Raw genomic sequence first — 12500 nt, 5'->3', positions numbered from 1 at the left:
GCAGTTCAGACCCACAAAAAAAAGAAAAAAAAAGGAAGAGGAATAAAAGAAAAAGAAAGTACAAAAAAAAAGAAAAAAAAAGTAATCTATCACATGACGAAAAGGAGACGTGAACGGTGGCATTTTAGAAATGGTTCCAAGCTGTTAACTGCGCTGACACACAAAGCTCCGCGTGCAACTTGTCTGGAAACACTGCACACGGCTTGCATCGTGGACTGACAGGAAAAGGTCAACGCCCTTGAACTTTCTCAGAGAACAGAGAAACAGACAGCATCAACTGTGCTCGCCCTCACGCACGCACGCACGCACGCACAGACACATGCGCACGCTCGCACGCAGGTACGCACACACGTGCAAACACACACACACACACACACACACACACACACACACACACACACCACAACAACACTCGCACACTTTGACACACACTGAAGCATGTGTTTCAAGGGGGAAAATTAATTAACTGTTTTATCTCTTCTCCATTCCCACTGAAAATCACATGAGGCTCACATTGTTCGCGAATGACGCATCTGAAAGACAAACTGATAATATAAAAAAAGAAGAAGAAAAAAGAAAGAAAAAATGTTCCTGAAAAGTATCAGAGATAGTTGGGTTCAGGACAGAATGAGAATACGCCTGAAGAAGAACAGAAGATGGATCACAAACTAATGATTTGAAGCAAGCAGCACTGTTCGTGAGATGTTTTGTTTGTTCCTTGTTTGAATGTTTTTTTGTTGTTGTTTTTTGGTTTTGTTTTGTTTTATTTGTTTGTTTGAAAACAAAATTGTTCGTGATAGATTTTATTTTGTATTTGTACGTTGTGTGTGTGTGTGTGTGTGTGTGTGTGTGTGTGTGTTTCCAAAACGTTTGGAGTTCCTTACAATACAAGATGTAGTTAATTTGTAATGTCACTGCCAGAAACATAGTTTCGTTTTCTCTCTTTTGTCTGTTTTAACAGACTTAGTCCTCATAGCATCGAGTGCAAAGCAAGTAAGTCTGAGGAATCACTGTCCTTGGTTTTTGGTTCGTTACTGATATTACAAGTCTAGACTGAGGATACGGATATTTTTACAACTGCATTGGCTGAGACCACAGGAACTACCCAGCTAATAAACGTATCGCTTGTGAATATAATTACACCCTTTTCTCGGGAAATCAGCACTATTACTCATTCAGATAATTCTTACGAAGTATTTCTTTGTCATGTCGTTGCTTTGCCGTCCAGACGCAAAAATCTACATTAATATTTCTTCCCCTTCCACTCCTCTATGTGACTGGCCGAATGAACGTCCACGCCTTGTTTTGTATTTTGTACTCATTGTATTTTTCTTTCTCCTTCTCTCTCTCTCCCTCCCTGTCTCTCCATATCTCTCCCTCTCCGTCCCTTCCCCCCTCTCTCTCTGTCTCCCCCCTCTCTCTCTCCCTACTCTCCCCCTCTCTCTCTCTCGGTGAAAAACAAACAAACAAACAAAGGATTTTTGTCTTGCTTACCCTGTTAGTGTTACCCTCACAAAAGAAAGACTTATTCAGTTCAATTTAATTCTTTGGAAAACTGTTTTTGTTTTGTTTGTTTTTTTGGTTGTTTTTTCTTTAGCTTTTATTACTAGACGTGGAAAGAAGAGATTCGCTGCTGATGAAGAAGACGAAAGGCAAGCAGACAGAAGAAGAAGAAGAAGAAGAAGAAGAAGAAAGCTTCCTTACAGCAGCTCGTTTAAAACAAAGCGGCTTGTTTAGGCGTCGAATTACCTGACTGACGCACCCACCTTGCAGTTTGAACCTGAGCCTTTAGGAGAGAGAGAGAGGGGAGGGGAAGGGTGAAGAGAGGGAGAGAGGGAGAGGAGAGGGAGAGAGAGAGAGAGGGTGGGGGGAGGGTTGAGAGAGGGAGACTAGGAGAGAGAGGGGGGTAGGGTTGAAAGAGGCAGAGACAGAGAGAGTGTGTGTGTAGAGAGGGTAATCAGTGGAGAGAGAGACAGAGAGAGAGAGGAGTGAGAGAGAGAGGGGTCGTGGGTGGAGAGAGGGGATGGAGTGGAGGGAGAGAAGGGAGAGGAGAGAGAGGGAGAGAGAGAGAGAGATTAACCACGCGCGCGCACACACACATACACACATACAAGCACTCTCTCTCTCTCTGTCTCTCTCTCTCTCTCTCTCTCTCTCTCTCTCTCTCCTCACACACACACACACACACACACACACACGACATACCAAAGACACACCGATATGTGTGTGTGTGTGTGTGTGTGTGTGTGTGTGTGTGTGTGTGAGTGTGTGTGTGTGTGAGTGTGTGTGTGTGTGTGTGTGTGTGTGAGTGTGGAGGGTCATGGCTGTTGCTGTCAGTGCGTGCCACACCTTGAAAGCGAGTGCGTGCTGCCGGTCGATGCCTCGAGCATTATTAATTTCCCCTTCCTCCCTTCCTCCGTCCCTGCCTCTTGTTCAGTTCGCCAGACAGGTGCTCCAAGTTCCCTCTGCCCGCGGTGCTCTGAAGCTGACTGGCTGGCTCAGATCGCATCGTATCGGCTGTGCATGATGTGTCGTCGTTCGTTCTCGGTTTCGTTTCTTTCGTTTTCTGTTTTTCTTTGAACTGCCTTCTCTTTGCCTCAGTCGGTGACAAACTTCAATACTTCTCACCGTGCTTCCGACACTGGGTTTCACTAAGACACAACGCCGGTGCCGCTCGCCGGCGCAGACGCACGCGCGCCCGCGGCGCGCGAGGCGCGTACTACGCATACTCACACGCGCACTGACGCGTTTGTATGCATACTCACACATTCACACACACTCACACAGTTTCCTTGTGTGTGTGTGTGTGTGTGTGTGTGTGTGTGTGTGTGTGTGTGAGAGAGAGAGGAAATTGATTTTTATTTCACGATGGTAGTGGAGTAAGCATTGCTGCTTGCTTTTTTAAAATTTTATTATTATTATTATTATTTTTTATTTTTTTACATCCAGCCCTCAGAGAGAGAGAGAGAGAGAGAGAGAGAGAGAGAGAGAGAGAGAGAGAGAGAGAGACGTTGGAATCGTGATAAGCATGGAAGTTGTCACCGAGTTATTGATTCAATAATTATTTTCTCTTCTGCCCCACTCTCTCTATCACACACACACACACACACACACACACACACACACACACACACACACACACACACATATATATATATATATCCATATACATATACACAGACAGTCTCCATTTATTTCGCTTCCTTCTGAATTCCGTGACCACTCTTCTATCATTTTTGCCTTCTGTTGTCTCTCTGGTAATGTCTTTCTGTCTTTTTCTTTTCTTTTTTCTCTTGTTCTTCTCTTTATTCTTTTCGTTTATTTTTCTTTCTTTCATTCATTCCTTTTTCTTTCTTTCTTTTTTTTTTTTTTAACTGGTGTCCTACTTAATCACTTTCTGTTTGCCCCTCCCCCCACTCTCCCCCCGCCCCCCCTCCCCCCACCCGCGCTTTTTCCTTTCTTTCTGTCTTTCATCCTTTCGTCCTCGCCCCTTTCCCTCCCGCCCTCCTTCCCCCCCCCACCCCCCGCCCTTTCTCCAAATGGAATGTTCTCATGCCACGCAGGCTTACACAGGTTTCTGCAACCCCCCCTCCCTCCCTCCCTCCCCTCCCCCTCTGCCCCCACTCCCCTCCTTCTCCTCTCTACCCCCCCCCCCCCCCCCATCCACCCAGCCTTCCTCCTTCCGTTTCTGGATAGTGTCGTCATTCTGGAATCGATGCTCTTGTTTTGTTTCCGATCTTTTTTCCTCTCCTGGAATGTAGGGCATGGTAACGATGTGGATTTATACTTAGGCAGCACCATCTCTTCTCTTGTCCTATCTTCGACACCTTAAGACGAACTTTTCTTTATCGTTTTATATATATATATATATATATATATATATATATATATATATATATATATATATTTTAATCACAGGCTTAGAGAAATGTATGTGTGAGGAAAGACAACAGGTTAGACTCGTTCCCTGTGCTTTTCTGTTCAGTCGCTTTTTTTTTTTCTCTTTAACACGCATTCAGCTCGGCGTTTGATTCGAGTTTGTTTCTCTCTCTCTCTCTCTCTCTCTCTCTCTCTCTCTGTGTGTGTGTGTGTGTGTGTGTGTGTGTGTGTGTGTGTGTGTGTTTGTCTCTGTCTCTCTGTATCCCTCTCTGTGCTTCTCTCTCCCTCTCTCTCAGCGCCCCCCTCTCTCCCTCTCTCTCTCTCTCTCTCTCTCTCTCTCTCTCTCTCTCTCTCTCTCTCAGATAACTAGATCAATTTCTTATGCATTTTCATGGATGTTATCCAGATTTGAAATTTGTCTTTGTTTCTGTCTCAATGTCTCTGTCGCTCTTTCTATATGTCTGTCTCTCACTCACTCACTCACTCTCTCTCTCTTTCTGTGACTCTCTCTCTCTCCCCTGTCTGTCTCTCACTCTCTCCCTGTCTGTCTGTCTGTCTATCTATCTATCTATCTATCTGTCGCTCTTTCTTCCCCATCTTTTTTTTCATATCATAATTATTATTTATTTATCTATTTATTTATTTATTTATTTATTTATGTAAGCTTATCTATATATATTTTTTTTCTCAAGGCCTGACTAAGCGCGTAGGGTTACGCTACTGGTCAGGCATCTGCTTGGCAGATGTGGTGTAGCGTATATGGATTTGTCCGAACGCAGTGACGCCTCCTTGAGTTACTGAAACTGAAACTCCCCATCTCTCGTTCCACCTTCTGTCAATGTATCTCTGTGTTTCTCTGTGACCATGTACAAATATTTCGAAAGATTCAGTGCACACCATTGTTTCGCCACTTCTAATCGTTTGCATCGAGTGGGGTGTTGGCCCACTGGTAACGTGTCCGCCAAGGAATCGGGAGAATCTAAGCGCACAAGTTCGATTTCAGAACTCGCCGTTATTTTCTCCCCCTCCACTATACCCCGAGAGGTGGTCTGGACGCTTGTCATTCGGATGAGATGATAAACCGAGTGCAACATGCATTTTGTCCACATGAAAGAACCCACGGCAACAAAAGGGTTGTTCCTGGCGAAATTCAGTAGAAAAATCCACTTTGATAGGGAAAAAATAGCAACAACAACAATAACAAAAACAACAACGAAACAATAACAAAACACACACACACACACACACACACACACACACACACACACACACACACACACACACACACACACACACACATACACACACACACACACACACAAACAAAAAACAACAACAACAAACAAACAAGCAAACAAACAAACTTGCAGGCATAAAAAGGTGATGCTCTCATTCTAGCGTCGCGCTCTTCCTGAGAAGAACAGCCCGAATTTCACAAAGATGAACTTGTTGTGAGTAATACGATTCAATTCAATGCACTAACCTACGTTACAGTGCAAAACTATGCAATGCTTTATTTACCCCATTGATATGGACATACATTTGAAGCATTTTTTGGGGGAAAAAAAGTATGGTAGATACATATTCCGTACACTTATACAATTATAAATACATTTACCTCTATACATTTTTTCTTCAAAACTGTACTTATCAAGCATTCAGTTATCATCATAGAAGCCAAACACTCAAACTAGAAAGGGGGAAAATAGGTTACAGACACATGTATACACGCAGCACTGACCACTTCCTTTCCCTCCCCTCCCTTTCCATTCCAGGCGACCCAAAGAAGTAGTAACAAGCCGAACATACTGGTCAGTACACTTCTCAGTACATAAAAAAAAGAGATTCAAATAAATAAATGAATAAAAGGAGGAGGGAAGGTTAGGGGAGTAGGTTTTTTGTGTCTGCTGTTCCCCCCCCCCCCCCCACACACACACACACCCTCCCCTTTTTCCTTTCTTTTCTTTTCGCTTGTCTTTTTTCTTTCTTTTTTTTTCTTCCCCTCTCCCTCCCTCCCTGTCTTTTCCACTCCGTCAAATCTTCGCCAGACAACAACAACAACAAACATCAACCTGAACACATTTCTGAAAACAATAAACAACAAACGTGCAGAAAGCCGTCAGCAGACAACTCACGATTCCCAGATGCGATTATCATGAAGTACGTGCTAAAAAAGCAAAACAAAAACAAACAAACAAACAAACGAAAAAACAACAACCCAACAAACAACAGCACCATAAAACATGTCCTGAGCACGCGTACTGAGTGCAGTGTGTGTGTGTGTGTGTGTGTGTGTGTGTGTGTGTGTGTGTCCGCTCCTCCTTCGCCCGCCTTGTGCAATACAGGAAAATCATTTCATGGCAAGTACATATTTCGTACGATTATACACGTGGAAATAACATAATCATACATCTCTCTTTTCTCCCTCTCTCCCTCCTTCCTCCCCTCTTTTTCAGACTGCACCTGACAACCATTCAGTAAATAATCATGAAGGCCAAAAAGTACAACCCGGGGGAGAAAGAAAAAAAAAGAAGTAAGCTCAGGCACATGTACACAAGCCCAGATTGTGCCTCCGACGTGTACCACTCCGCTCTCCCTTCTCCCCCCCCCCTCTTTTTCCCATTCCTCCCTTTCCTCTCTTTCCAAGCGACCGGCCCCCAACCCCCACGCCCCCCCCCCAAAAAAAAACAAACAAAAAACAACAACAACAAAAAACACCTAAAAAAACCCCAAAATTTACAGTACCCAGAATGCAGATATAACGATGCGATCTTCTCACACAGGGGCACCCTCAGGGAACAGGCCCATCAGCAGCAGCAGGAGAGAGGCCTGACGGGGGGAACGCCCGGAACCCGTTCAGCAGGACGAGTAGCACGAGCAGCACCAGCAGCAGCATGTGGCGCAATGTCAAGGACATGGCCATAAAGCTGATCGAGGACCCAGAGGTGGGTGGAGGGAGGAGGATGGACGTGGCTGGGAGGGGGGGGGGCGTGCTGGGGGGCGGGGGGGGGGAGAGTTTAAGGGGTAGTGGTGGTTAGTTCGGGGGGGGGGGGAGAGGGGGGGTTAACTCACTGGGAATGGTGTATCAGTATGGAAAGGCTGTGTCAGAGTTATTTATTTTAATTTCTAGACGAGGTCGTGCAGGACGACTTCAATGCAATGCGTGACAGAGGCAAAGACACACAGGAGAGTTGTCGGTCTGGGCAGTGTCTTGCTGCAGGGTAACTGTAATTTCTGGGAAAATTCGTGCAGGCTACTGGCATGTATTTGGCGAGGTCTTGCTTGGTAATGGTCACTTTGGAGCAGTATATCGTGCAGGATGGTTGATAGTTGGAGACAACAAGGTAGTGCAGGCTTATTTAGGATGATCTGAGAGGATAATTGTTAGGAATGGAGCTAGTCCGTGGAAGACAGTTGTAACTCGTGGGGCAAGGGCATCGCAGAACAAATACATATTGTAGATGTCGGGGGATGGGGAAAGGGTGTGTGTGTGTGTGGGGGGTGTCCTCAGAGAACAACTGTGAAGCTGGAACAGGGTCGCGTAGAACAACTGGAAAGTAAAGACCAGTGTCATTTATGAACATTTAAGAACGGAAATGAAGGTTGTCATGCAAAGACAGGTGTAAATGCGAGAACTTGCTTGTCAACATGTAAATGCGAACCATGGGTGACCGTCGTATGGAACAGCGGTGAATGGTGTGGCCATGTCGCGATGACCATGTCTCAAATGAAGGGACAGGTAGTGTCACGCTACGGCTGACAGATTGACAGACAGACGTACGAACGATGACAAAAACTCAACAATGAATCTGTCAGCCCTCCGCACCAGTCGGAACAACCAGATCACACTTGAAATGATAACATTTATTCAAAAAATAATAATAATAATAATATTTGGGATTTTTGAACACGAAATTCAATAACAAAACAATACTGACAACTACCCCTCTCACGCGATTACAACACACAAAAAATATAGTCTGCTGTGCTCAGCCTCTGTCGCCGCAGTCCAGAATACACCAGCGGTCAGGAATGGATGGGATAAGGGAGATAGTTGGGGGACAGCACTTAACACAGCGACCAAGTTCTTCCAGCCGACGCTGTTGTCGCTGTTATCGTCGACGCGGTTGCGCCGCTGCCGCAGAACACTGCCAGTCCCGCACCATGCGGACCTCCCTCCAGCCCACAGCCACAACCAACAGAGGAGTGGAACCGTCCAAACGGGCACAATGGAAGAAAAAAAAACTAAGTATGGCAAAGTGTCAGTTCTGACTCTCAAAGATGCTAGTCACACCCAACCTATCATCCCGCCCATCAACCTGCCGTTACAATAACGTATTTAACTTTAATTCGATTTAATTTAATTTATCCCAAAATAATAAACATTATTAATATTTTCATTAACACAACCACAGTGATGATAGGAACACATATTCACGGTATCTCTTAACATAAAATAATATGAACAGCTACAGCAAATTCAAACAAACATGCATTCACAGCCTCTGTCATTCCCTCCACCACCATTCCTGCGTCCAAACGACCAGCCGACCAAGGAAACATCACACACCCTCACCTCAGACAGGTTATGTGAAAAACCTGGAACTGGTGTTCCAGCCGTTGCAACGCCCGCCGACAAATGACGACAACCTGCTGCTTCACCACAGCAGAAGACATGGGAAGATCAACCCCCAAAACCCCTGGTCGAAATGACTCTCACAGCAGTTGACAGTGGAGTGCCAGAAAGATACAGGAACAAATCAAAAACAACAAATCAAAAACCAAAACACACTCACTGACGCGAGTTGGTTCGCACGTGGGATTCGGGCCTAACGCGTTGCCAGCCTTTCTGGCGGCTTACAGAAATATGTCAGCTAAGGGGAGTCTCACATTCTGGGTATGTCGACGCGTGACAGGTAGGGCCCTTGACACTTCCAGTGAAGGTGCATGCGGCTAAATTGCGAAAATACGATTTTTAGAGTTGTTGGAATTGTAGGTGGGGGACGGGGGGGGGGGGGGGGGTTGTTACTTGTCAAGGATGGGATATGTCTTGCTGGACATTTTGTTAAAGTTTGCAAGGTAACTGCCACGACCATTTGGGAATGACTGTCAAAATTCTCGTGGGATAATTTGTGCCTGAGGAAACGTAAGAGAATTCAGAACTCAGAACTGTTTAATGTAAGGCCACCGACCTGTATACACATGAATGCACGTGTTGTACACACACACACACACACACACACACACACACACACACACACACACACACACACCACACGAAAACCAACCTTGAGGTGGATAAACAACAAAATGTAGAAAGAATAAACTGATAATGTAACCAAACTAAATAACAAGCTAAGGGTAATTTAGAAACATGTCTTTCATTTAAGACTGGGCGCTTTCTGCTCTCTCTTATAACGCATAAAAAAAATAAACATTGTTACATCTCTTGTCACAATGCTGTTGACATTTTGAAGCTATTGGGGTGATAGGGGAATCCTTAGATTTTGCACTTGTTTGGATAAGTATTTCTTTCTCAGAATATCATATTGTGGACAAATTGCCAGTTCAAGAATTTCTGCTTCGTACCCTCCACAAAATGTACAGTTTTTTTTTGTTTTTTTAAAAATTTTTTTAGCTATCCTTATAACGCTCATTAACTTTAAGTTCGTTTACTCCAAATCTGAATTAAATAAATGACAATCTGAATTTTGAAATGGTAAGACCAAATAAATATATTTCTGGCTGTAACAATTGATTTAAAGTAACAGTTTGAGAGGAGAAGCCTGTTCGGAAACGAGTCGAAGTTAGAAAATTCGACAGTATAAGCCTACTCAAGTGATCCAAAAGCATTCTTTGCTGCTAACGCAAAGACGACGCATTCTTAAAACTGAAACTGATTCGTTTTACTTTTTTCTTGTACCACACTTAACTCTCCTTATCTGAACTCCTCCCCCAACCAGATGATGGAAGAACAAGCCACGGAGTCCATCGTGGACGGGGTGGACTATAAGCTGGGCAAGATCCAGTTCAGCATCCTGTACGACTTCCAGAGCCTGACCTTGACCCTGAGGGTGATCCGGGCCGAGGACCTGCCGGCCAAGGACCTGATGGGCACCAGCGACCCTTACGTTCGAGTCCTGCTGTTGCCTGACCGGAAGCACAAGCTGATGACCAAGGTGAAGAAGAGGAACCTGAACCCTCACTGGAACGAGTGCTTTCTGTTTGAGGGTAGGTGAGAGGGGTGGGTGGGGGCGTAGTGTGTGTGTGTGTGTGTGTGTGGAGGGGAGGGGGGTAAGTGAGTGAGTGTGTGTTTGTGTGTGCGTTTGCGTATATGGTGTGTGTGTGTTGGGGTGTGGAGATGTGTATTTGTGTGTGTTGGGGTGTGTGATTGTTTGTGAGAGAGAGAGAGAGAGAGTGTGTGTGTGTGTGTGTGTGGGGGGGGGGGGGGGGGTGGGGGTGGGTGTGTGTGTGTGTATTTGGGTGTGTTTGTGTAGCGTGTGTTTGTGTGTCACAGTGAGAGAGAGAGAGAGATTCAGAAATTTCTGTTATGGAGGAATCAACAATTTTAATCAAATGACATGACATAAATCTCCACTACAAACAACAGGAGTATTATTTCAAAACAGGCAGGACAGTGAAATATCAAGTTTTATTGCCCAAACATTAGGAACAGAATCTCCAAACACTTTTCTGACAAACAGAGAACACACACACACACACACACACACACACACACACACACACACACACACACACACACACTCACACACACACACACATTCAAACTCAGCGCACGCTCATGCCATTTACACGAGAAAAGGAACCAACCACATTGAACACTCACAGCATGTCTGTGTGTTGGACCACCGTTTCGGCATGGTGTTGTGCCCTTGGGAAAGGCACTTTACTCCGATTTTCCTCCCTCCCTCCCTCCCTCCCTCCACCCAGGTGTCAATGGGTACCTGACTTCGGTTGGGGAAAGTTAAAACGGCGGAAGGAGAGGCCTGGGCCCCGTCTTCCTATGTCGAGCCCTAGCCACAGTGGGTGTACGAAGAACTTTATTATCTCCAGTTACAGAAATTTGGTCAGGTGCATTATCACAACATAGACAAGTAAACAACATGGAGAACATCACTGTAAAAAAACACAAACACACACCAAAAAACAAACAAACAAAAAAACAACAACAACAACAACCAACAACAACAGTTATTAGGATTATAACGAAGACACAGATGAAAAAATATCACATACATTGTTTGGTACTTTCATTCCACACATTGCAAGCGATATAATAAAAAAAAGATAAATAAATGAATAAATATATAAATAAAATAAAAAGATAAATAATAAATAGATCAATAATTATAAAAAAAATCATTAAATAAATAAATAATAAACAAAATTAAATTAAATTAAATAAACATTATTTTGAATATGATTATGAGCATGACATACTATATTGCACACTGATAATATTCTAGATAAACATAACTTAATCGTCTCACAAGATAAATTGCATCAGGTGCGACAAAACACAACCAGACAATCAGTACACACACACACATAGATACAACATTAAACATTACTTGATTGAACAGGAGTAATAATTTTTTTTTCAAATGAAAGCATTTCACATATTAGCTTTAAAACAATTGTAATAAATGATTATCACAATGTAATTATTAACATAAATATATTTAAATGAAAGTTAACATCATGCATTTTATTGTATCGAAAATTCATCCTGCATTTTGCACATTCACCCGACATTCTGCACATTTATAACAATCATCGTCATCAGTGTGTTTTAAGCTGAATAAGACAGTGACCAAAACAAGGTAGAACCTATCATGCACGGACTTTCACACGAACTCACATGAAAGCACGCGCGCGCGCACACACAAGCGCCCGCGCGCCCGCTCGTGCACGCATACACATACAGTCACACACACACACACACACACACACAGAGAAACACACGCGCATGCGCGCACACACACACACACACACACACACACACTGTGAATTCACTGCCCCCCCCCCCCCCCCCCCCTGGCTTTAAACGGTAATGGGGCCTTAACTTAACTTGTCTTTAGTTTCTACAGTTTTAGAGTTATGCATGCGTGTGAATGACTGGTGCGAAAGCGCTTTGATTTGTCTCTGCACAAGATTCAGCGCTATATAAATACCATTATTATTATCATTAACTGCATGTCTGATATAAATATCTGCCGTTTCGTAGGGTGGCCCCACAATAAACTTCTGGACAAGTCCATTTACCTCCAAGTCATAGACTACGACCGCTTCAGCAAGGACGACCCCATCGGGGAGACTTACATCCCCCTCAACGAAGTGGACCTGTCCCTGGGACCCGTGTGCTGGAAGTACCTTCAGCCGTGTAAAGAGACCCGGGTGAGTCCACTTTGTTTGCTGCAAAAGGGGTGCCTGGTTGTTGCTGTTGGTTGTGACGATGACTGCAGTGGTGATGGTGATGTAAATGTTCATGTTAGTCCTTATATCAGAAACGAAAAACCCAGAAATTGCGCATGCTACTACAGGTACTGGCAAGTTCACACGCATGTAAACAAGGCAAATGAGATTTTTTTAAAATTACA

The 12500-nt window shown here is 44.1% G+C and overlaps 1 protein-coding gene across 1 annotated transcript in view; it reads left to right on the top strand.

The window, feature by feature from the left end:
* LOC143297669 (synaptotagmin-1-like) overlaps nucleotides 1-12500 on the top strand; it is a 39150-nt gene that overhangs the window by 16256 nt on the left and 10394 nt on the right. Inside the window, exons 4-6 of the mRNA XM_076610089.1 lie at nucleotides 6663-6824; nucleotides 9843-10110; nucleotides 12128-12297. Of these exons, the coding sequence (XP_076466204.1) occupies nucleotides 6663-6824; nucleotides 9843-10110; nucleotides 12128-12297 (600 nt within the window). The remainder of the gene's footprint in view (nucleotides 1-6662; nucleotides 6825-9842; nucleotides 10111-12127; nucleotides 12298-12500) is intronic.

Source organism: Babylonia areolata, chromosome 23 (genome assembly GCF_041734735.1).
Source record: "Babylonia areolata isolate BAREFJ2019XMU chromosome 23, ASM4173473v1, whole genome shotgun sequence".
Lineage (NCBI taxonomy): Eukaryota > Metazoa > Mollusca > Gastropoda > Neogastropoda > Buccinidae > Babylonia > Babylonia areolata.
The sequence above is the reverse complement of the archived record's forward strand: the minus strand, read 5'-3'. Positions and strand labels throughout refer to the sequence as shown.